This window comes from Mytilus galloprovincialis, chromosome 3 (assembly GCF_965363235.1).
Source record: "Mytilus galloprovincialis chromosome 3, xbMytGall1.hap1.1, whole genome shotgun sequence".
NCBI classification, from domain to species: domain Eukaryota; kingdom Metazoa; phylum Mollusca; class Bivalvia; order Mytilida; family Mytilidae; genus Mytilus; species Mytilus galloprovincialis.
Window position 1 is genome coordinate 40,414,517 of NC_134840.1, and position 26,571 is coordinate 40,441,087.

General features: G+C 31.7%; 1 protein-coding gene across 1 annotated transcript; it reads right to left on the reverse strand.

Annotated features, from left to right (window-relative positions):
• Window positions 1–1,497: 1,497 nt before the first annotated feature.
• Window positions 1,498–26,496, reverse strand: LOC143067929 (DNA polymerase alpha subunit B-like). The gene is made up of 18 exons (XM_076241553.1): window positions 26,353–26,496; window positions 17,917–18,041; window positions 16,263–16,357; window positions 15,697–15,757; window positions 13,925–14,043; window positions 12,866–13,053; window positions 12,087–12,175; window positions 11,559–11,714; window positions 10,750–10,812; window positions 9,829–9,874; window positions 6,379–6,503; window positions 5,917–5,955; window positions 5,407–5,480; window positions 4,852–4,951; window positions 3,528–3,634; window positions 2,864–2,926; window positions 2,215–2,341; window positions 1,498–1,696 (listed from the first exon to the last, which is right to left on the reverse strand). The coding sequence occupies exons 1-18, from the start codon at window positions 26,435–26,437 to the stop codon at window positions 1,547–1,549; spliced, it is 1,812 nt and encodes a 603-aa protein (XP_076097668.1). The 5' UTR covers window positions 26,438–26,496; the 3' UTR covers window positions 1,498–1,546.
• Window positions 26,497–26,571: the final 75 nt, after the last annotated feature.

The window sequence follows — 26,571 nt, forward strand, 5'->3', positions numbered from 1 at the left end:
AGACCTTGCAATAATACCATACACCAAATATGGCTATTCTAATGCTCATAATAAGGGAGACATTTCAAGCAGTTAAAACACCATGAAAATGAGGCGGAGGACAATGGGTATATGATAGAGGGAAACTTCTTAACCTTGGAATGTGACGGACACATACATTGTAAAGAATGTGGCAGGCTTCAAAATGTTTCCTAGCACTTCCCCTACTGTGTATGTTTGAAAATGGAGATTTTATATCTGTAATGGTTTTTTAAATCAAGCTAAACTAATATATGAAATTGTAACTGCAATGTTATGCATAGATAATCTGAAGTCGTAACACTGTAATTCAGTGGTCGTAATTTGTGGCTGTGTTACATATTTGTTAAGTTTATTATTTAGGTCTTGGTTTTCATCTTTGAATTGTTATACATTTGTCATTTTGGGGTCATAGCTGGCTATTCGGTATAGACTTCCCTCGTTGTTGAAGGACATACAGTAACCTTCTGATTTGCTGACAGTGTTTTGTTGATCATCTCATAGACATAACTCTGTCATGTGACCGTGACATCAACGTTTTTTCATGATTTATGCCGGTTTAAAATCAAATTTAGAAATAAATTATAAGAAATGATTGTAATAATTTTCTGTTTATTTAAAACAGCATAAAAAATATGGCGCACACTTAATAATAACCCACTACACGGGTTATTCGGTGTGCACCACATTTTTAATGTTATTTCTTCATAGAAAGAAAAAATATTACAGTCATTCCTTAAATAATGCACACGGTATATCCCGACTTAAAATTTTTAAGTATCAGGAAGTGTCTGACAGATCCAAAAACTGTGCTCACTTTTCAACTACTGGTACTCACTGTTGAGCTCCTGACCAAATTTCAAGTCCTGTTCAGTAGTATTGGAGAAATAAAGAAAAATTCTAAGTTCATTCAAACATTTTATAAATTCAAAGTTTTGGCAAAAAGGAGGAGGGTATCAAGAGATTCCAAAAGTGCTCACATGTTATAACTAATTACTGTCAAATAAAGTGATTGCACTTAATATAGAGCTTGAGTTTGTTTATAATAACAATTGTATAATAATGATATGTTATCTTTTTTTTCTAAATTTTATATAATGTCTGTTAGGATGTTAAATACAGATTAGGGTGAAGGTCGGCACCTATTAAAACCTGATGCATTTGTTTGCACCTGTCCTAGGTCAGGAAGCTGATGTTCAGTGGTTGTTGATGTGGTTCACAAGTCTTGTTTCTCGTTTTTTTTAATATAGATTACACTTGGTTTCCCTGTTTAAAATAGTTGAACACTTGTCATTTTTGGGGCCCTTTATAGGTTGCTGTTTGGTGTGAACTAAGGTTCCATGATGAAGACCATACTTTGACCTATAATGGTTTTATACTTTTTACAAATTGTGACTTGGATGGAGACTCGAGAGATGTCTCATTGGCACTCATACCAAAACTTTTTATATCAAAGTTTAAAATATTAAGGAGGTTGAACTAAATACAAATGTTTTAATAATATATTAAGCATACACATATTGTTTTATCAAACACGTAACACTTGAGCAGCAGTGTGTTGCACAACTGAGGACTGAGTTTTCACATCATTCACATTAATCATCATCCTTGCATATGAACCACCTATCTGTCCTTTAGCTACTCTTCCAGGGTTTATACAGAAACTACCATGTAATTCCTGAAAAGAAAAAGAAATACACTGTTAAGATTCTGAATACAATCTCCAACTTGATTCAATGGTAATCTATGTAGCATACTGCCATACCATATAATTACAAAATGCAGATTTATTTTAAGTATTCCAAAATTATCTGCCCATTCCAAGTAAACGTGAACCTGTTGTGCATTTAAGTGTATGGGGGAAAATGTAAAAATAGCCAAATTAAGAGTTTAAAATTTCCTCTACAGGTAAAATGTTGTTCCTTTAATCTGACTGAGTTATATATTCTTCTAAAGAACTCCAATACATTGTTTATGTCTCGTTTTGTTTGGATTAACCATGCACTTCTAAGAAGGTGAGATGTGATTTCTTATATTGATCTATGGGGATCTATGCTGCATCATTACAAATATGTATGCTAATTGTGGGAGTGACAGTCCAAAGAGGAAGATTTCACCTTCACTAAAAGTATCTAAATCTTCATAATCAATGTTAACCTCGTCTGGGGAGGACAAAGGTGTATCAATTAAATTTACCTTGATAAACTGTTTAAGATCAGATGGTAGAATAAGTACATGAGGAGTAACCGGCAGTGTTCCATAAGTATCTAAAGCTTCATAATCAATGTTCACCTCATCTGAGGGAGGATATAATGGGTAATAGCTGAAATAATAAACATGTCAATTAATATCGTTTTTTAAAATAGGTCAGGAAAAAGAAAAACCAAAGATACTTTACACATAAAGATGTCTCATCTGCTGTAGTTCTAAAATTACTTTCAATTACTAAACGAATTACATGTAGCCATCTGAGAATGTGAAATAGAGGTCATAGCTGTGTAGCACATCTCAGACGTACATATACCTCTCACAAATAGAATGTATACTGTTTAATTTACAGCTGCTGAAGAACAGACCCAATGCTGAAATGTGAGCTGACAATTGGTCAAAATAAGGTCAAAGCCATGTCAAATTTCCAAGACATGAACTCTTGGATCATATAGGTACTGACTTAACCATCTTGGTTTGAAGATATTTTCCAAACTTTTAAGACTGATATCCCCCTAAAAGGAATACCACTGTAAGCTGTATGCAATTATAAAAGAAAAAAGGCTACAACTTGCAAGTATTGTTGAATGCCAATTATTTATTGTATATGATATCAACTGACTGCATTGTATATTACCTATGTTGTGTGATTAAATGTTGGGCAAGTCTTCCAAGTCGATCTGTAGATGTTGGAGGATTCCTAAAAAAAAAAATTTAAAAAATATAGATGACAGTTTGGTCAATTTCTTGTTTCTGACTTAATAATGCAAAAAGCATAACATTTAAAATTGACACCCATTTCTTTCAAAAAAGAGACTTCTTTTATTTAGAACCCGTAACAGATCATTGAATTGAAAATTTTAAACAATTGTATAATACGAGATAGATAATGGTATACATGTGCTTCATGTCTGCAATTTAAACGACCATTCCCAGTTACCAGTCATTTATTTTCTACCATTGAAAATATGTACAAACAAGAATGTGTCCCCAGTACACGAATGCCCCACTCGCACTATCATTTTCTATGTTCAGTGGACCGTGAAATTGGGGTAAACCCTCTAATTTGACATTAAATTAAAAAGATCATATCATAGGGAACATGTATACTAAGTTTGAAGTCGATTGGACTTCAACTTCATCAAAAACTACCTTGACCAAAAACTTTAACCTGAAGCGGGACAGACGGACGGACGCACAGACCAGAAAACATAATGCCCCTCTACTATCGTAGGTGGAGCATAATAAAAAGTTTACAAAAGTTACAATATAAAGACTTTCTGCTGGTTTTTTTACTTTACCAAGATATTTCCTCAGCTCCAAGATGCATCAATATATCTGTTGATGTTATACCAAATACAATATTGTTGATGGATACTGTACAGGGGTCAGACATCATGTGCATGTGCTGAAAAGATAGAAAAACTCTAAAGGTTATGAGCTAGATGATGTCAAGTTATCTTGCTTTTATTTGATCAGGTTTAGACAAGACAGGCTTGTGGAGTACCAGCTCAAAATGGGTAATCTTTGCTATATCTTACATAACAGATAGGTCATGTTGTAAAAGTCATGGAGGAATTCATAAAATGAGAATTATTGTTGATAAATGCCTAATTAATCTTCTTCAGAAATATGATTTACAATTTATGCAAGTATCCTACTTGTGCTGTCAGTCATGATTAATAGTAAAAATTGCTCTGACATGTGTTACATAGATACTATTAAAAAAAAAAAAAAATTCTCTGATGGAAGCATTACTCAACTTGGTTGTTGTTTGTTGCTGAAGTTACATATTTGTTTTTCATTTCATTATTTTTTACATATATTAGGTCGTTAGTTTCCTCTTTTGAATTGTTTTATATTTGTCATTCTAACATGACGTCCTTCAAACACTTTGAGTACACACCCGTGGTAAAATATGAATATATTGCCAGGGCTGTTCCGATCGTAATCCCACGTCATATGCTTTTTTATGAATGAGGTACCCGACGTCATAGAAGGATGACGTTAGAATATAAGCATTTTACGGGAAAATACACGCTTGTGAAACCGAAAATCATCATAAGGAAACGTAAACAAACGATGCTAAAATCGGTATAAGCCAATTTTTTTTATACATATATGTAAATTATCATTTAAATTCATACAAAACTATCTAAATACATTATTGTTAAAATAGTTTAAGCATGTCACTAATTCAGTTTGTTCCGTTCTTTTGCGCCAATTTAATAGTGCGTTTATTTATGGGAACGGCAAATATTTGCCTCCACCTAGAGGGCTTCGATGAAAAAGAATTGCTGTATTTGTCCTATTAGAATCAAAATAATTCATGGGGGCTTGAATATATCGTTATTTTACCACAGGTTGGCCCTTTATGACAAATATTTTACCCTGAGCAATAGCGAGGGGTAAAATATCGGAATAAAGGACAACCCATGGAAAATCAAGATATATTCAAGCCCCCATGAATTATTTCTTAATTTTACGGTCTTCTATAGCTGACTATGCGGTATGGGCTTTGATCATTGTTGAAGACCTCAAGTCGTTATTTCTATATCATTTGGTCTCTTCTGAAGATTTGTCTCAATCATACCACATCCTTTTTTCTCTGTTGATTTAATTTACCTTAAAATCTGGCATCTTGACATCAAATGGAGGCTGAGGATACACATAATCATGATGTACATCTCTATAGGATGGCACAACTATTACTTGGCAACCAACACTGAAAAGCATACAACACTTAATAGCATGTTAATATTAAATCTTTATAGTCTCAATACAAAATTAAAGGACAGTCCATTTATCATTTAAAAATCATTTCATGTTTTGCACTTTAAAGAGACAAATCTGGCTAAAGTGTTTTGCTCTTTCAACATATTCCACTTAATGCAAATTAATTTTGTTGAGTGTTGAGTGAATGTAGGCTATACAGCACATTATAAATGTCCTTTAAAAGCACCTGTTATCATTCTGGTTGGAATGGGTGTTTATATGGTACACACCTTAGTTGTGTTTACATGTGCTGTTATATTAGTGATGGTCATTTAACAAAATCATTTGTTTTATTGAAGTTCTTTTAGTTGTATTTAATTATATGCATTTTCAATATTCTGATTTTCCATTTTATCATTTACTCATGAAGTAACAAAATGATACAAATTTTAACCATTATCTTACCTTTTTGTTATAGTTCCGATGAATTTTAACTGCTCATTAAAAATCGTGTCGTAACTCATTTTACAATTTCCTTTCTGAAAATAATTGTATCATGAAAAATGAAAATGTTTAAAGAAATAAATATATAAACTTTTATTAACAGTGTTCATAATTATCAAAATTTGATATATTATTCTAACAGACTTAAGTTTAGTGTTCAAAAACTTTTCTCTAAGGCAATTAGGTTGATATCAAATTGCCTTCATTACTACAAAATAAGCAGCTGCGCAAAGAGTGCATAATATTCCAGTTTTGTGCACATGGAAATTGATGTCAGAATTAGTATATAACAGTTGACTAACAGAGGTAAAAGTAAAATTTATATAATTTGCCTCAAATTCAGCATATTAAACAATGTTGCAAATTTTTGTTCTTCTATCAGAGGTATTTGAACCCTTGCTTCTGTTACATGTTAACCTTCTCTACTACCCTTATTTCTGTCAAATGTTACTTGTAAGGAACATGACTTACTTCTATAACTTCATTCTTCATGTCAACAAATGGACCCAGCTGAAATTTATTAAATCAGTATCAAATATAAGATTTTATTATTGTTGACTGGAAATTTCAGTAATTTATGTTTTTTTAGTTTCATTGACAATCACACCGAATCTTCTCAGCAATATAAAAATATGTCTTCTAATTTATACACTAAAACATTTTCTAATTGGAAGCACACAAGTTTTAAAGCAACCATTTTAATTAAGTCAATTGTTATTGATCAAAAGGCTCATGCACAATTTGTAATATATCATACCTAATGTGACTAAAACATCATGTGTTTGTATCCCTTTTTAAGAACTTGGTAAGAGAATTCATTTATATAAAGCTTTGAAAAGTCCTAAAATAATATCCAAGGAAACTAGTGAATATCTTTACATGTTTTCAGTAAGATAATGGCTCAGAATGTGTTTGATATTGAGAAGTTCTTACCAGAATACAGACATCTGGTTTATCTTTAGATATGTTCTTGGTAAGTTCATTTAATGGTTCGTATGATAAATTGTCTGATGTGGAGAATGGACCTGCTGCAATCAGTACACTGAGTTTGTCTGATCCTAAAAAAGAGACAAATAATCAGATCCATCTTTCTAGTAAATATTTCTTGATTATATATAACAAAACAGCTACACAATTTTAGTAATTACATAGATACTTTAGTCATTGATAAACTTATAAATTAATGGAGAACATTATAAAGGGACATAAAGAGAACTGTAGAAGTGATGCCACCCAAATTCAAACTTAATCTGAGTTTTGTGGTAATGAGCAATGTGTATAAGTTTCATAAGATTCGATTGAGGCAAATTGAAGTTTAAGAACGAAAAATTCAGCAATTTTTCCATATATATAAAGGGGCATCACTCCTGAACAGTGCAAGTGACGCCACCCAATTTCAAACTTAGTCTGAGTTTTGTGGTAATAACCATTGTGTCTAATTTTCATAACATCTGGTTGAGGCAAACTAAAATTAGAGTCATTCTTTCACAAGAGTGCACACGCTGAAATGTCTCGCCTTCTTTACTAATCATTGATATTATGTTGATAGTCAAGGTCAGATGAACAATGCCAGGCAGACATGTACAGCTAACAATTCTTCCATACAACAAATATAGTTGACCTATTGCTTATAAATTAAGAAAAAAAGACCAAGACACAAATACTTAACACTTAGTAATGAACCGTGAAAATGAGGTCAAGGTCAAATAAAACCTTTGCGACTGACATATAGATTATAAAATATTTCCATACACCAAATATGGTTGATCTATTGCATATAGTATTAGAAATCAAAGTGCTGGATAGCACCTGTGGAATGTTTGCAACGGTAGATTGTAATTTTTCAAATAGATGTGTAGATTGCATGGTTACTTTTCAAAAAAAAAAAACTTCATCAAGAAATAATTGTAATAGGATGCTGCTACGAAGTCTCCCAAACAAAGCTCTCAAAATTAGTCATTCCCACAGTCTCCTGCCTCCATACGAATTGTTCTGGTCTAGTAAAGTGATATGCACAAGTGACATCTAGGTATTACACCTGTATATATGTCATTCAAATCTTCTTGAAATCATGTACAGTAATATTCATGATTTAGGGGTGTGGATCTAGACAGTTAACAAGTTCTCAAACAGGCAGGAGGTAGGGGTAAGAGTGACCCTAAGGGACAAGCCTTTTATTTCATCTGATTTGTTTTATTATTCTGTACAAGCATATATGTGGTTTCAGTGTAGGGATTTCGACAGTTTTCAGTTTTCGAAAAGAAGGGGGTGGATCTTGACTGTTTACAAGTTCTCAAAACAGGATGGGGTTGGTGACACAGAGGGACTCTCCTTATATATCATTTTATTCGTTTTATTGTCCAATACAGTTCTATATATGGTTAAGGGGTGGGGATCTCAACCGTTTAAAAGTTCTCAAACATGACGGGGTGGGGATGATCCAGAGGGACTCCCACTATATTTCATTTGATTTGTTTTGTTGCCCCATAAAATAATATATATGGTTTAGGAGTGGGGATTTCGATCGTTTATAAGTTTCAAAAAGAAGGGGGATGGGGTCACCCCTGTGGACTTCTTCTATACATGTATTTCATTTGATTTACTTTATTGTCACATACAAAAATATATATGGTTTATGGGTGGGGATCTCAACCGTTTCCAAGTTCTCAAACAACAAGGGGGTGGGGGTGACCCCAGGGGACTCGCCTTTTATTTCATTTGATTTGTTTTATTGTACCATATAAGAATATATATAGTTTAGGGGTGGGGATCTTGACTATTTTAAGTTCTCAAACATGAGGGGTTGGGTTGGGTGACCCCATGAACTCAACCTAAATTTAATTTGATTTATTTTATGGTCCTGTGATCATTACTGAAAACCATGTGTGTCCGTCACTTACTGTTTTCAAGTTATAGTCATTTGAAAATTGAAAAAAAAATCCAATAGGATTCTATAGTAATTTACTCCCTTCTGTTGGCCACTCAAAATACACCTAAAGACCCCAAGAAGAAAATTAATAAGAACTGAGCAAAAACTTTGTTTATGAGTCTTAATAGCAAGTAGCATAATTACGAAATTTGTTATAATCCGATTTTCTAATGCTGAATATGTAAAAGGCCGAGTTTATTATAGTCCGAGTTTGTTGTGGGGAGAGATTAGATAAGATACCATTATACTTTCGATACTCTCCGGCTTTTACGTATTGAATAAACATTTGTAAAAATCATAGTCAGCATCAAAAAATGTTCATTCATGAAATATTTTAAACGCGGTATTAAATTTCTCTTCAACCGGAGGAAGGTAGGAAACCTTTGAAACCGGGATTATAGTACTCCCGTCTGGAGGCACACATATATGGATCTGACACATGTCTGGAGAATACCGATAAAAGCTTAACGTAGAGCTGTCTTGTGTGTATTGATTTTACTTTCCGCAAAGCACAGATCCGCGTAGTATTGTTTGTTCGCCGTTTTCAAAATGAAGTTGAATTATTTGATGTTTTAATTCAAGCTGTATGCTATCAAAATAGGAAAGCTCAAGATTTCAAAAGCATCTTTCTTTAATTAGTTTTCAAACACTAGTACTACATTATCTAGAAGTTGGACACACTTCCTAAAGTAAGATAACCTGTCACTTCCGGTTAGAGGCTGATGTCTTAAGAAAGTTTATTGCTATAGCAAGCTATAGCAAACTTTCCAAAAAAGATCAAAACTCAAAAACTTAACTTTGACCACTGAACCATGAAAATGAGGTCAAGGTCAGATGACAACTGCCAGTTGGACATGTACAACTTACAGTCCTTCCATACACCGAATATACTAGACCTACTGCTTATAGTATCTGAGATATGGACTTGACCACCAAAACTTAACCTTGTTCATTGATCCATGAAATGAGGTCGTCAAGGTCAAGTAAAAACTGTCTGACGGGCACGAGGACCTTGCAAGGTACGCACATACCAAATATAGTTATCCTTCTACTTATAATAAGAGAGAATTTAACATTACAAATAATCTTAAATTTTTTTTTCAAGTAGTCACTGAACCATGAAAATGAGGTCAAGGACATGATTGGACATGTGACTGACTGAAAGTTTGTAACATGAGGCATCTATATACAAAGTATGAAGCATCCAGGTCTTTCACCTTCTAAAATGTAAAGCTTTTAAGAAGTTAGCTTATGCCGCTGCCTGATTACTAACCCTATGTCGAGCTTTCTGCAACAAAAGTTGCAGGCTCTACAAAAATCAATCCAGACGGTACTAAAATTCAATGAAATATGCTTGAAGGCAACAAATAATTAAAAAATTTCTCTCCTGAAAACTGAATTGGTACGACTTACAATCACTTCCAGTTGTTCCATTGAAGAAGAAAAAAACGTACCTGGTTCAGTTTTGACATTGATTTCCGGAAGACTTTGTGCAACACCCTAAACAGAAAACAAAGTTGGTTTTTCTTTTATAAATTATCATTTTAGTTGTTAGTGATTGAAATCAATTCAAATTTTCAAAGTATTCAGTATCAATATTGAGGATACCAAGATTTAAAAACTTGTTTTTGTAAAAGCCAACTTTTCATACAGCAAAAATTGATTTACTTGTGGAAAAATCGAATGTATGAAATTAGTTGACAAATCCATATGGCAATACTATAATGGTTTTCTTTTACAAATTGTGACTTTGATGGAGAGTTGTCTCATTGGCACTCATACCAAATCTTATTATATCTATGCAATATATATGTATATATATAAATAGTCAATATTTTAAACTAGAGCTCTAAAGAGCCTGTGTCGCTCACCTTGGTCTATATGTATATTAAACAAAGGACACAGATGGATTCATGACAAAATTGTGTTTTGGTGATGGTGATGTGATTGTAGATCTTACTTTACTGAACATTCTTGCTACTATCTATAATAAACTTGGCTTTTTAGATACAGCGGAAAATATTTTGTAAAAATTTACAAAAATTTACCAAATTAATGAAAATTGTTAACAAGAGTGCACACGCTGAAATGTCTCGCCTTCTTTACTAATCATTGATATTATAAATATAAAGCTTTATTACAACTGTCACATTAACCTTACATTAACCAAGAAAACTAAACAATGACCAATGAACCATGAAAATGAGGTCAAGGTCAGATGAACCATGCAAGGCAGGCATGTACAGCTAACAATTCTCCATACAACAAATATAGTTGACCTATTGCTTATAATTCAAGAAAAACAGACCAAAACAGACGGTGACAAGTGATGAGGTCCTCTGGACCAGGTGAGCTAAAAATGAATTATTATTTACCTCATATAACTTATTGACAACCAACTTCTGCCCTGTATTATTGATGCCATCCATAGCCACCAACTGTAAACATCAATACATATATAGAGAAATTTGTATACATTGTATCAGTTTTTTTTTTCTTCCATTCATACATTTTCCAACAAAAAGAATTACATATCAAACATGCATACAATAAAGAAAAAAAAACTTTTTAAATATCATACAACCAAAATAACACTAAGAAATTCACTTTCATATCAGAGAGTAGACAATAGGAAAGAAACAAGATGATTTTGTGTAGAAATAACACATGATTAATAAAGTATATGAGTCAATTATTACAAGTTGTTAATGTTGCATTGAATTGTACTAGTAACAGTTACAGGCACTGTAAAATGTTCAAGCAATAGATTTTGCTATAAAATATTTCTGAAAGACAGATTCAATCAACAGGCCAACACTTTGTGATAAAATGACAAAATTAGATTTACATAGTGTTGTAATTCATCAATGAATCTTGACTATCTCATTCCTACTAAGATGTTAATGTACATTCAAATAATAATGTGTCAAGCCAACAAACAAATTGACCAAGTTATAAACAAAGCAACATAACAAAATGGTGTAATACATAGTTTGAAAAGTACAAGAAATTTGATTTTGAACTAAATTAAGAGTAGAGAGTCTTATAACAACAACACTTTAAATGTGTTTAAATAATGTTCATGACAGTTTTAGTAAAGGGATAATGTTCAGAATTTTTAGGCACAAGCTTATTAAGCTTTATTATTTATTTTCATTCAATGGATTTTTTTTGGGTAAATTACCTGTCCAGGAAATAAAGAGAATTGTTTGAGTTCTGCCAGATCTACTGGTATATACTTTCCCATAGAAGTATCTCGAGAACCTTCCAAAAGCACAGATTTGGCATTCATCTTGCCATTAGCATCACAACATATTCTTCCTGCTACAGTTACTGGTTCCTACAAATATACATTTATATGTTCAAAATTGTTAACTCCAGTCATATAGTTATAACACTAAATTATAGCATAGTTATCTAAACCTTTGTTGCATATTGCTGCTTCATGAGTTCATTATTCTGTATAATTGAGTTACTTTTGCCTCTTATTTGGTAATGATTTGCTACTTATCCTTTTGAATTTACAGAATTTTATGAGAATGGTAATAGGTTTAGATAAATTCTTGTTGTAACTGCATTATACAATTCAATCAACGAACAAAAAATCTTATGCTTATCTATTTATTTATTAAAAAACATCAGTTCTTATGAGACTTATCACAATACACAATAAAGAAAGCACATGGAATCTTCTAGAAATCAACATTCATACCTGCATAGGCACAGCCACATGGGACAGCTCTTCAATTTGATAATGACTTTGCAGTTTCTCTGCCATGTAATCTATAGTATCATTCAAAACTGAAAAAAAATTTTAAAATGTAAAATAATTTTCCTGTCAATTGGTTTTCTTACAGTACTGACCATTGATGGTGAGTTTTCCAATTATATGTATCTATTATTGTGGTTGGAAATGACATAAATCAGTAGGAATAAAGCGTAAATATTGTATATCTGCTTATAAATTTTAATCTTTTCATAAAGAGCCAGTACTCTATTATTGACAGTAAAAACCTAAAAAAAAATATACATTCTTTTCTCTCTGAATTTTGAAAACAATATGAAATGATAAGCATGATTATTTTCATGTAGGGACAGACTTGATGTACATGTAAATAAATCAGTAATTTTTCTTTGGAGCTAAATCAAAATCAGAATACTAATATCTTTTGTTCATTTGAGAATATTTTCCAAACATTTTCTGTTGAAGAATTATAAAGACAAAATCTGTACATTTGATAGTATTGGTTACTTGACCAGTATTAACAGATCGCAGAACCAAACAGGAATACAAATATATTTTCTAACAACATTAAGAATGGTAATCTTAATTGCAGGAAAGACATTTAGATAAGCATCATAATGACCTTTAAAAATGCTTTAACAAAGACATGATAGTAATTGTTTCAATTTTAATTATCTATTTTTTTCCTCATCATTTCCTAAAACTGAACAGTAAATTTCTACAAATCAATTAAAAATAGTGCATACCATGTGCTTTATCTACCAATTTCTGGAACATGTACTTGAAACTTGTAGTCAACTTGTATTCCTCGTCATACAACTGTATAGAACTTGTCTGTCCATGACCTTGCCATTTTGTGTTGTCAGTTACACCGAAATGGGCAACCACTTGCCCAGCATTGGTCCTAGAACTAAACTTTCTTGATGGGGTTGCACTAAAATAGACACAAAGATTGATTAATGTTCAACCTCACTTTCATCACTAACTGCTTTTCCATGGCAGTAAGTTTCTACTGGTGAGAGAATCCACACTTCCCAGAGAAAGCCATGACCTTCAGCAAAAAAACTGTCAAACTCATCTGCCATGTTAGTTGAAATGGGTTCCAAGCATAAGTCCTAGACAAATTTTTCCTTGATAGTGTCAGACTAAGATAGACAGCGAAAGACAAGTACACAAAGTAATTCAAAAGTTTTTTTTCTTTCATTTATTGATTAAAGTATTATAATGTTAAAATATTTCTACCTTTTGTCCCACTATCTTACTAAATGCCTTTACCAAGTCAGGAATATGAAAGTTGTTATCCGTTCCTGTGATGTGTTTGAGCTTTTGATCTTGTCATTTGTTTAGGAACTTTCTGTTTTAATTTTCCTTGGAGTTCAGTTTTTTTGTTATTTTTGTAACTGTTACATATTTGTTTTTCTTTCATTTTTTTTTGTTCATAAATTAGGCCGTTAGTTTTCTAGTTTGAATTTTTTTACATTGTCATTTCGGGGCCCTATATAGCTGACTATGAGGTATGGGCTTTGCTCATTGTTGAAGGTCATACAATGACCTATAGTTGTTAATGGTCTCTTGTGGAGAGTTGTCTCATTGGCAATCATACCACATCTTTTTTTTTTTGGTATTAAGTACATGCTTTGGATTAAATACATGATACCTCACATAAATTCCTATTTATAGAAAAATGTTGTGTTCAGAATTGAACAGTATGTAGACATGTAGCTTATTATCACTTTGAACCTTAATTATATGATTCCAGAAAAGACCTCTTGTATGTGTTTTTGTACATATTAAACATAAATTACCCAGCTGGAGAAAAACTGGCAGGAGAAAATGGTACCATGGGACTTCTGGAAATATTTGTAAATCTTTTCAGAGGAGGATTGTCTGGAGTCAACTGTCTTTTTTGTTGGTTAGTGCCTTTCTGCAAAAAATACAAAATCTACGTTTTCCATCAAAACATAAAATAAATAAATATAGAGTTATTATTTGCTATCAGGAAAATATTTAAAAAAAAAAAATCTTTTTGTTTAAAATCAGATCATGATCTGTAATTAAAAAAATTTGTAAGGGTTCCGCGGAACCCAGTGTCTCGCCTACTTTTGCTGTTAATCACACACTCATCAAAAATGATGAAAAAAATCAATAAAATTATTCCTCTCAATACTATCTTTTGATTGTCAGAAGCTTCTGTCCAAGTTTGGTAAAAATCCAGGCTAGTTTAAGAATCTTAAAAATGTTTGAAATACTTTAACTGCAGACTGTATGTAATGTTAACTGGAAGAAAAACTAAGTCCATTTATAAGTAAAATACGGGAAAAATGGAATTTTATTTTTACAAAATTTACATCTGGATACTATCTTCTGATCATAAACAAGCTTCTGGCCAAGTTTCTTACAATTCCAGGATAGTTTAAGAAAGTTATTAAAATTTTACAAACTTTAACCACAGAGTGAATGTAATGTTTCCTGGCAGAAAAACTAAGTCCATTTATAAGTAAAATATGGAAAAAATGGAATTTTATTTTTACAAAATTTACTTCTGGATACTATCTCCTGATCATAAACAAGCTTCTGGCCAAGTTTTGTACATTTCCAGGATAGTTTAAGAAAGTTATTAAAATTTTAAAAACTAACCACAGAGTGAATGTAATGTTTCCTGGCAGAAAAAACTAAGTCCATTTATAAGTAAAATGCTGAAAAAAATGGAATTTTATTTTTACAAAATTTACTTCTGGATACTATCTCCTGATCATAAACAAGCTTCTGTCAAAGTTTCATACAATTCAAGGATAGTTTAAGAAAGTTATTAAAATTTCAAAAACTTTAACCACAGAGTGAATATTTGTGGACGCCGCCGACGACGACGGAATGTAGGATCGCTATGTCTCGCTTTTTCGACTAAAGTCGAAGGCTCGACAAAAATCAGGTAGCAAAATAATACTTGTGTGTTAATACAATCAGAAAATGGGAACAAAACAAAAACAACAAAATAAACCAATGACAATTATGCTTCTCTTGGAACAAAGTTGATTAAAATCTAACCAGAAATGTCAGACCTCACTATTATTTTTCAATAACAGTTTTATATAAATCAAATAACAAAACTTTGTAAGTGATGACTACTTATTGTACAACTCTGTCAATGTTTGTGCATGAAGTTAGTGGTTTATTTACCTGCATCATTTGAACATGTAGATACATTGACCAAAAACAATCACCAGTTATTATTCCTTTGGGAGTGAATATCTTCTAGTGAATTAAGAACTATTTTGTTGACAGAAAATACACTAATAATCCTAACGATGTAGCAAAGGGTATGCAGTTTATAGAGTTCATACTTCTACTTTCTGAGGCTTTCTTAGTAAAAATTTAACCTCAAGTTGTTTTGTCTTTTAAAGAACGTATACTAACTTCTAACTTAAGTACATCTCCATTTGTAATAGCTCTTAAAACTGTCTTTTTAAAGCTAAGCATAAAATAAGATTTTACTAAATTAGTTAGATTATATTTAATTTTATATAGCTTTCATTTTAACCATAATTCAATATCATATATTTTTACAAATTTCAATTACCTTTGATGATGGAGTTGTAGAATATGCATTGTAAAGGTTCTCTGCTTCATTTTCGTCCATTCTGATCTTTTGTCAAGGTCATATGCATAATACAATATCAGTATACATAAACATTTAAAAATAATATATAGTTTATAATTATTTGTAGGATATGAATTTGCTTGGACATAGTGGGTATAAATTACAAATTCTTTATTCAGAGCAAATTCAGCTGGATACCATAGTATAAATGTGTCTATTTTTTTTATGTTGATTGAAAAGGACTTCCTCCCCAATCACTTTTCATTTTTTCTAAATAGTACACATTGATCAGGAACAATACAATCATATGCACATCTAGGTTTTAGGATTTAATGTTTTACTGCTGATTCTTTTGTACTTTTCTCACTTCTTAAAGTATATATCTAAATCAATACTTGCAAGTACATCCAACTCGGTGTTGTTTAAATTTTCAGCAAAGTCAGCAGAAAGCTGTTAAAACAAAATATGCCCTAAATGCTTATAGCCTTATACTAAAGTTAAAGTGTCGCATTAAGTGTGTCTGCTGTCATTTATAATAAGGATACCCTCCTTGTATAGTGTTAATATCATAGTATTCTTGTTTAATTGTATTTGTTCTAGCTGGAGTCTTAGGTGTCTTTGATCCTTTCTTGGTAAGTCTCTGAAACAAATAAAAAGAGTTCAATATTATAGTATTAATGAATGGGTGTTTTTTATAATGGCCCTGTTATATGTCCAAGGTCTGTAATAATGGTTGAGGATGTCTGTAATAGCTCGAGGCAACGCCGATGGCCATTACAGACATCGGAGGACATTTTTACTGACCGAGGACATATAACAGGGCCATTATAAAAATACCCATTTCTTCATACATTTATTAACCAACTGAACAAAAGTGTATGTGTTGCTGCCAACTTGATGTACTCTCTACTCTTTTAATGACAATTTAGTTTGAAAAAAATAATTTGTTCTTCACCATCATAAAGCTTTTAATATGGCAAATATCCAAGATATTAAGTTGACAGAAGTTATTTGTTGAAAAACAGGATGAACAGTGATCCCTATTTTTGGAAATCGGTGGCCATGTTAAATTTATTATATTTGATATTAACACTGTTTTTCTGTAATGGCGGTGTTTTTTTCTGTAATGGCCATTTTTCTGTAATGGCCCTGTATTAATGCCCAGTTTGTCTGTATCAAGCCATGTTAGGGTTTATAATAAAAAGTCATTTTTGGCAATAATGTACTTATTTGGTTAATAAATATATTTAACACAAGTTATTTGCAGTAAATCTGTTCTACTGTCTACAATTTTAGATTCACAAGAAAATTTCTCTTTGAAACAATGATCAAGTTTTCAAAAACTTTTAGTCCCCACAAAAATATATGTTGAAAACTTTAAATTCTACTGAAAAAAAATTCGATTAAGTTCACCAATGACAATTTTCTTTCAAAAATTAGAAAAAAATTGTCATTGGTGAACTTAATTGAATTTTTAGTGAAACAAGCATTCTGTGAGTATTGCATTGCAATACATAGTCCACTACCGGTTAAAATTCATTGTAATGGAACAAAATTCTAACTTGATCTATAACTTGTCATGGTGTAAACTACATAAAATAACAAACTAACCTAGCACCAAATTCTTCAAACAATTTACTAAAGAAAAGGAAAAAAATCCAATATTTCATTAATCTTAAAACAATGTCTTTCCAAAAATTTGAGTTATTTCCCTTTGAACAGAAATCTAATAATTAAAAAGTATTTCATCAAAAACTTAATTCTAGGAAAAGTTATAAAATGAGTTAATTCCCTTTAAACAGAAATCTAGTAATTAGTAAGTATTTCATCAAAAAATTTATTCTAGGGAAAAGGCTTTAACTGAACAAGGAGAAAAGCTAAAGTCATGAAAATCGAACTTGACCTGTGACTTGTCATGATAAATCAATACACCAAATATCATATCAATATCTTCAAGCATGAAGAAAAAAAGTCTGAAAAAATGATTTGCCGGACTGACTGATGGACAGACAGACAAAATGCAAACATAAAGTCCCCTTCAACTTCATTGGTAGGGGACTAATAAATCTAGAACAGATATTGGATATCCTTATCACATATATACAATGCATGAACTATCTTATTTTTAAGCATTTTTTAGTGAACATTTGTGGTGTTCTTTTTACAATTTACAATTTCTATGTATAAAAATACACTCACTTCTCTGTCTAATTGGTCCAGAGAATCTAATGTCATTTGTACACCTTTGTGTGTGCTGGCAAATGCTACCCATTCTGTAACTATCTTTTCTGCACCCAGATTGTACTGTACACACAATTCTTGTACTGAAATAAGACATCAATTCAATTCAAAGTGTGTATAAATAACGAACAGTTCTATGTTAAATAATTAACAAAGTACTTTTGAATACTGTAAACTAACTAATTTTCGCAAATGATTTATTTTCAGTACTTTCGCAAGTCAAAAACTATCGCAATTATAAATCTTCGTGAATATATAAACTCGAACATTTTTTTTAAATTTAAAAGGATCCCTATAAATACATGTAGTAATATCAGGAGGAAAACTGGGAAAGTTAAAAATACTTAATTTAATTTTGATTTATATTTTGTTTATTGCTAGTGGCATGTTTTTTTATGCATACAATGAAATTTTGATAAACCTTTTGAAAGCTCATTTCAACTTGTGACAATAGACCACTTTCGAGTTCATCTGTCACTGGATAAAACTCGTCAATTAGACACGCCTTAGTGACGTCATTTACCAGATAGAGGGGGTCGCATGTATCACTGCACTATCAACAATAATGTTTGTTTTGTAAGTACTTAATCACAATTCCCTAATGACAGCAGTACTGATTGTCAAATGAGAATTAAGTTTGCCGAATAAAACATGCAATATAGTATTATACATGTTATTTTCCAACCACTCGCTCAACATAGGAATTGAAGTGACAATGCCCCTAAATGCACGAATGATGTTCACTAAAACCAGAGTTTTTGACGGAAATGCATCGAACTCGAAAGTTGTCTATTCTGATATCTGTGGAAATTTATTCATTATCAGAATTAAGGGACTTTATGTCAGGTAAAAAAATGTTTGTAACTCCAGTACTTTCAAAACATGTGTGGTTGTTTGAGGTATTTAGTTGGAAAAACCTGTTTTCCATCATCAAACAAGCTGTAACTGCTTGTAAATGACTTGTAAATGATTTAAGTACACATGTACACTTCACAATTGTGAAAATAAGTCTAAATCACACAAAAAAAAAAGTAGGAAACTTAGTGTATGTTTAAACCGAAAGTTTGAATTATAATAAATCAGAATGGCACATGAAATTGAAGAATCAAAGAACTGATAGCTCTAAGGTGGAAGAAGGTAAATAAAAGGAAACTTGAATTACCATAAAAGCAGCCCCACTAATCCAGCCTGCTTTTTTCCATTATCGTTATGACATATTTTTTTTTTCAAACAAGAATGTGTCATAAGTACATGGATTTCACATCCTTACAATCATTTTCTATGTTCAGTGGACTGTGAAAGTTAGGTAAGTCTTTAATTTGGCAGTAAAATTAGAAAGATCATATCATAAGAAACACATATGTACTAAGTTTCAAGTTGATTGGATTTCGATTTCATCAAAAACTTTAACCTGAAGCAGGACGGATGGACAGACCATAAAACATAATGCCCATGCCCATGCCCTGTTTGCATGATTCTAGTTATTAAATCGGTAGAAAATATGAACATTTAGTTAGCAGACCAGGGTTTATTTTCTTGTGCATGAATATTAGATGCTTGTTGAAATTTCCAATTTTGAATTATGCACAAAGATGGACCTTTGACAGATTAGGAACAACACTCCAAATGAGGGGTAACCCTCATTGGAAAAACAATACAACCCTCTGTAAAAAATTAGCACCTTTATATTTATATTATTTGATGAAAATTTCCCCCAAGAACTATGCATCTATCAAGTATTCATGTCAAAAGAATTTTGTGATGTTTCTAAACTTATATCTTCTTTATTAGTTTGATCCCTCATTTAGAAACATTGTTCCAAATATAATGAATATTCCCACTTTTGAGTTAAAAATTTTCTTTCTTTTTTTTCAAAAGTTAAATGACCTCTTGTTTTAGGTCCCTCATTTGAGGGACACCACTCATAACATGGGGGGGGGGGGGGGAGAGTCCCAACCTGTTTGTTGGTCTTTGTGAAAAAAAAGAATAGTATGTTGTCCTTTAAACGATTTAATTGAATACAAAAAATAAAAAATGTTACAACAAGTATTATGTCAATAAATTAGTGAATAAAAATACTGTGTATTATCTTTATGGTAGTACTGCATCATTGAATTTTGTCACTCAGCCATGCTTTTATTCTTAAGCTGTGCAAGAACCTGTTTGCAGATGAAAATTCACATGCCATATTCACGATTTAATTAACTAGATGATAACAACACAAGTTCAAAATCTAGCATGTTATACGGGCGAAAGAACTCAGGACGAACATATAAACAGGGCTTTACACACACAGGCACTTGTTTCTATCCATTGGAAGACCCACTATCAACGTATATTTACGAGAAGGTACCCAACTACTTTTTCACCTCTCCGCTTAAAACCCTTATTTCTCTGTCAATTCAGTCTCAAATTTTTTGTTCCATACACCATTCGATTCATGAAAAGTTTATCTTTCAGATGATATGCATTGTATTAACCCTTAGAGTACCCCTTACCCCCAGTCCACAAGATTTGTCAATAAATTTTCATGTTATCATTTTAGTCCTCCTACAAAATACAACAACAACCGGTTTAAAGCAGAAAAATTCAAAACCGCTTGTGATTGGTCGGTTCATAGTTCATAGGGTCATTCACTCTCTAGATTTTACATTAATCATTTGTGACTCTTTAGACTTATCCTTCACTGTTTTATGCAAATTATCTAAAACGGAAGTAGTTGTATTTTGTAGGAGGACTAAAAACGACCACATGAAAATTCATTGACAAATCTTGTGTATTGGGGGTAAGGGGTACTCTAAGGGTAAATACAATGCATATCATCTGAAAGATAAACTTTTCATGAATCGAATGGTGTCAGTGTTCTCCCCAGGCCGTTTTAACGTCGCGGTACCGCGACGCTATATTTTTTCACCGTGATGCTATAATAATTCCCGCGACGCTATAATTATTTTGAAGATGCTATTTTACTTGTCCTCATTTTAGAACTTTCATCTATTATCGATTATGATCATAAAAATTATATCACCTTTAATTGTAATCCCTTTAAATCGGACACTAAAAGCAATTAAGAGATTAAATAGCCAGGTGTTAATTGCCCTCAGGGTTATAACTGTTTGGATGCGAATAACCAAAGCTGACACTTGTGACATGACTAATACCACGTGTCTGCAATCACCAATTTCGACATGGAAAAATGCAATCACAAAACAATTCGAAATCTACGTTTTGTATAACGAAATTTCAAAGATTGAAACGATTTTTTTTTTTTTAAAGTCGTTTATTTGTGCAACTCTCCAATCTCTTCCGGTAATACGAGAACGAGAATTTTGGTTTTGAGCTAAAATAAGTTTTATACTTCTTTAAAAAGGGATCATAATTGGCTTAAGTTTATGTTTAATCCATATAATGCATTAAAAGCATCTTATTCATTCACAATCTCTTGTCAAACAATGTTTATTCTCGGACTCATTTTCGTAAATTTTTCTACGGCCGCCATTACGGTCGCGCCATTTCACATTTTTGTGTAAACTACGGATCGGAACCGGACCAGATATGACAAAAATCCGCATTTTCACGATAATGACAACAGATGGACAGTAGACGGAAAAAATATACCAATTGAGAAAATTACGCATTAACAGACTATTTGTTAGATAACTTTGTTAAAAATACGTATCATTTTGATGTAAAGATAAGAAACAACTGGGACTAATTCATTGAGTGCCATGAAACAATGAATTTCATAAACATGATAAAAAAATATTTTAAATTGATTTTTTTTTTGCTACTTTTGCTACATTATCTTCACTATATATAATATAAAAAATGGTTAATTTTGTGTACTAGATATTTAGTTTTGTATATATACAGGTTGCACTATAATGAACCATTCATTCATTTGACTTATTGTTGGGTAATTGAAACCACATATTTATTTTTATTTGGCACAAGAGGAAAAAAATAATTCTGAAACTATAAATGAATGAAGAAAACATAAACTGAAACAACTGTTTTTGTGGTTATAGTTTAATTGTATTCTCAGTTATGAATTGAACAATATAAACTAAAACATATAAAGGAAATAGAGCATCAACGCGACGCGACAAATGACATTAAAAAAAAATACAGTTATTTTTTTTTACGCAAAATGTGATGCTATCCAAAATTTCTGGGGAGAACACTGAATGGTGTATGGAACAAAAAATTTGAGACTGAATTGAAAGAGAAATAAGAATTTTAAGCGGAGAGGTGAAAAAAGTAGTTGGGTACCTTCTAGTAAATATACGTTGATAGTGGGTCTTCCAATGGATAGAAACAAGTGCCTGTGTTTACACATTCCAATTTATTTACATAATTAAATTTATTTACGACCCACAAAGACATGGATTTTTCTAGCATTCCACTGAGTCCGGTATTCGGACCCATTCCCAATAGCAAAACCCCTATATTTTTCCCAATTTCAGGTGTAAAAATTCCCAAACGTAGTCAAAATTTCATATTTGAAAAGTCCGGATTGAAATCCGCAATTTAGCCTTTCCAAAACTACGCTCTTCACTTCAAAAGGTAAAAAAAGCGGGAAATCCTTATCACATGTGCGCTTTAAGAAGCTCCTAATTTTGATAATAAAATAAAATATTTTTTAACTTCTTTCCTTTTGTAAACATGTCGTCTCACAATAGTAAATACTATTTGAAGAAATTGAAAAACACCGACGGCAACAAATCCCGTAAAATCTTATCTTTTTTCAAACCAAGAGCTGTAATTGACGATGCCGCAACTGCATGTAATGAGTCAGAGGCAGCGTTATCTGAGACTGAATCAATTGAAAATGTTACCGATGTTGTTGATGTTTCTTCCAATGACTATTTAATTTCAAATGATGATCAAAGTCAATTACCAATACCGATTCGCTACTGATACAACCTGAGGACCAAGCTTGTAAATTCCAAACTCAAAACTGAAATCTGTAAACTAAATAATGAAATACCAACAATGAAACGTAGTAGTAGTAAAGTCATGACTGTGTTGGGTAGTACTGACAGTAAAACTGCTCTTAATGATAAAAAGTATATGATGTATCAGAAAGAAGACTTTTTGATGCAAAGAGGTATGAAATGACATATAAATGGTTATACTATAAGGAATCCTTAGAGGGATACGTCTGCAAATATTGTGAGTTATTTCCGTTTGGTAGTACTGACTTTAGTAGTAAGGGGGTAATTTTAGAGTTGTCAGAGGATAAGCTTGATCGTCTTCTTGAGACATTTAAAAACAAAAAGAACAGAAAAATAAAATTATAAATGACAATGAATCATGTATTGTAGTTTTTCTTTATTTTCACAAAAAAAAGATAATTTCTAATGAATTATAGTATGATACATACTAAAACTGACTTCTGGTTTATTTGTAGTTTTCCCAATTTCTATATAAATCGCGTAAAAAAAATCCCAAAAGTGGCCAGGGTCCTTTTTCCCAAAATACCCAAATAAACCACTGAAAGATGAACAGTGGAATATAAATCAAAGAGCTGAAGAGCTCTGAAGGGAAAAGACGGCCATTGTTCCAATTTTTAGGGGGGTATCTTTTGATACATACAAAGAATGAGCAAAAGAACAGCTAGAACATATAGAAAGGCTGACAATAATGAAACTAATTGTTGTTTATTGTTATTTCATTTCCTTAGTCAAGAATTCATCATAGAGACAATTTGGACCAATGAGATCTGCACCTTCTAAATCAAAACATTTGATTTAAGTTGGGAGTTAATTATCTAAAATTCAATTGAATTTAACAACTACTACATTATATTTTAAAATTTTAATTATGTACAACTGAACGGCAGGCTTAGACTATTCTCAATTTTTTGTGACAATATTCTCAAGAAAGTGAGGACTGAAAAATCTATTCAGTTTTAATTTTCCATTGATAAAGTTCCCAGTTACAACTCTCATCACAGGGATACATGTACTTATAAAATCAAATATGATTGATATAAAAGCTGTGTGAAGTTTGTTTCCAGATCCCACATTTTGATATATCTGTAAAATTCATGAATAAATAGCTTTAAACTACAAAAAGCAATATTTAATAACAAAAATGACCACTACAATAATTATGTTGGTACGCAAAATCATTTTTTAATTGATGACTACTTATCATATATATACTTAATGTGACATTTTTAGTGTTCATATACATTAACTTTCATTTTAGTGGGTAATTACTCATCAATTGAGGTGCTCCTTAATTGGAGAAAGATTCTAAAAACATAACTTTACAGAAAGAATGAAAACTGCAGTTGCTCTCCCCAATCTCAATAGGTATAAACTACAAAAAGCAACATTTTTTTTTTTTTTTTTTTTTTTTTAACCATTTCAATAATTATGTTGGTACACATTTTTTTTTATATAGAAGACTACTTATCATATACTTAATGTCACATTTTAAATGTTCAGAAACATTTACTTTGATTTAGTGTACAGTAAAATTACTCATCAATTGAGGTGCTCCTGAATTGGAGGAAGATTCTAAAAACAGAACTTTACAGAAACAATGAAAACTGCCGTTTCTCTCCCCAATCTCATATATCCCCATTGACATTGTTTACCGGGAAAGTTGACCTACATATTATCTGATTATAGCCTCAGATTCAAGCATTTCATGTTGGTGTGTGAATCATCTACACTACAGCAAACATCATTAGGTTTATATTTAACAAATACGGATTTTAAATTAGTATACAAGTAATGTGAATGATTTTTATGATGAATAAAGGATATCCCTGTGTAGTGTGGCATTCCAACAATGACGTCACTAGGTTAGATATATTTAGAATAATTCGTAATACTGATTTTTCCGCACTGTAAAAGAAACGTATATAGTGTAAGGGAAAGCTCAATATACGATAATTTCATGAGAAACAGAAGGGAAATGTGTAAAAAATGTATTTAAAGTCAATCTGTTCTCCTTGTCATCAATTTCAGTATGACATTTTGAGGGGGTTTCCAAACTATCAAAACAAAATGATTGACGTGAGGGAATGATACTCTGGCCAACCCCATTAGGGAATTGACGGCTTGAAGCCGTCTTTCCCCAAAAAATCTTAATGGTGTGCCGATTTGACTTAATTCCGAACTGTCTTTCTCGTGTCTCTTAACTTTTTTCGGATACATGTCAACTCGTACCTTCGCCAACTCGTAACCTACCAACTCGTACCCATTTTTTACCAACTCGTAATTTCGCTAACTCATACCCTTTTTTTTATTATAATTTAATAAATATAATAAAATGAAATAAATATGAATATATGCTGAAACTGGGCGATGGACATTTGCGCTTTTTTACCTGTAACATGAAAGGACGTTTGCGGTTTTTAAAAGTGGACTATTGCGCTTCTTGAAAGTGGACATTTGCGCTTCTTGAAAATGGACGTTTGCGCTTCTAGAATATAACCTGGTTTTTAAAGAATTCCATTGTACTCTTGGATATGAATTTGTCCAATATTAAATATTTAATAAAAGTTTATCCAAAATTAAGAAGAAAAAATAAGGAAATCATAGCAACATCAAAAAGATAAAGCATAGGAATCCGAATTAAAATAATTCTAAGTTAAGTATTGTTTGTAATAGGTTGATGTGTAATAAGGTCTTTCCACTTATTTTGTTTTAATTGGCCATATGCACATTTCTTTAGTTAGATTTAAATTTATATTTGACTATCACTTTAACCCTTAACTTTTTCAGTTTTTTTTCTTGAGGGGTGTTTAAATGGACACGAGAGATGGAATTGAAAATTTCTCATGAATTTAAAATCATAGACTAGAGAAAGCAAGTAAAGTAAAGGGGAAAATGTATATATGTTGATGGATATTTATTTCGACATGATACCCAATTTAAAATGATAAGATTTCATGAAGATGTACAAACAAGAATTGTCATCATTTTAAAAAGCGCAAAAGTCCACTTTGTTGAAGCGCAAACGTCCATTTAAATGACTAATACTGCAACCCCCTTAATGCAATAAATAGATGAAAATCACTACAAATCCGAGTTTGTTTCGTTTTAAGAATTTTTGAATTATTTTTTGGGGCATTTTTCTGTCCAATAAAAATTAAAAAATAGGATTAAATATTTAAAAATGTTAATAAATATTGGGTACGAGTTAGCAGAAGTACGAGTTGGTGAGAGTACGAGTTGGTACAAAATGGGTACGAGTTGGTAGAGTTACGAGTTGGTAGGTTACGAAATGGCAAAGGTACGAGTTGACCTGTACCCACTTTTTTCGATGCCCAATTTTTGGGTACCGAAGTGTCTAAAATTCTTTGATAGACAAATGTCAGTGGAAGTGGCTTAAAACTGACAATACGTAGTTTCTATCATTTAAAAGATTTACATTTTTCAACAATTTGAGGACTACTGAATTCTACACCGAATACACTAAATTCATCTTCCAATTCTTCTTCTGAAATGAAAGGCATCTTTAAGTGTTGAAATGTTTTGTTGACAGAATTGTCTTTCCCGCGATTTTTTTTTCACTTCCTGTGACTGGGAGTTTAGCCTCAAATAAAGTTATTTGAATCAAAATTTTAATTTAAAGTAAACAATACCAAGA

Coding starts and splice junctions, on each gene's coding strand:
- LOC143067929 (XM_076241553.1), bottom strand. CDS start 26,437: ATGCCTTTCATTTCAGAAGAAGAATTGGAAGATGAATTTAGTGTATTC. Junction 14,044..15,696: donor CTACAACTCCATCATCAAAG/GTAATTGAAATT, acceptor TATTTTTTGCAG/AAAGGCACTAACCAACAAAA. Junction 3,635..4,851: donor TCAAGATGCCAGATTTTAAG/GTAAATTAAATC, acceptor CTATCTTTTCAG/CACATGCACATGATGTCTGA.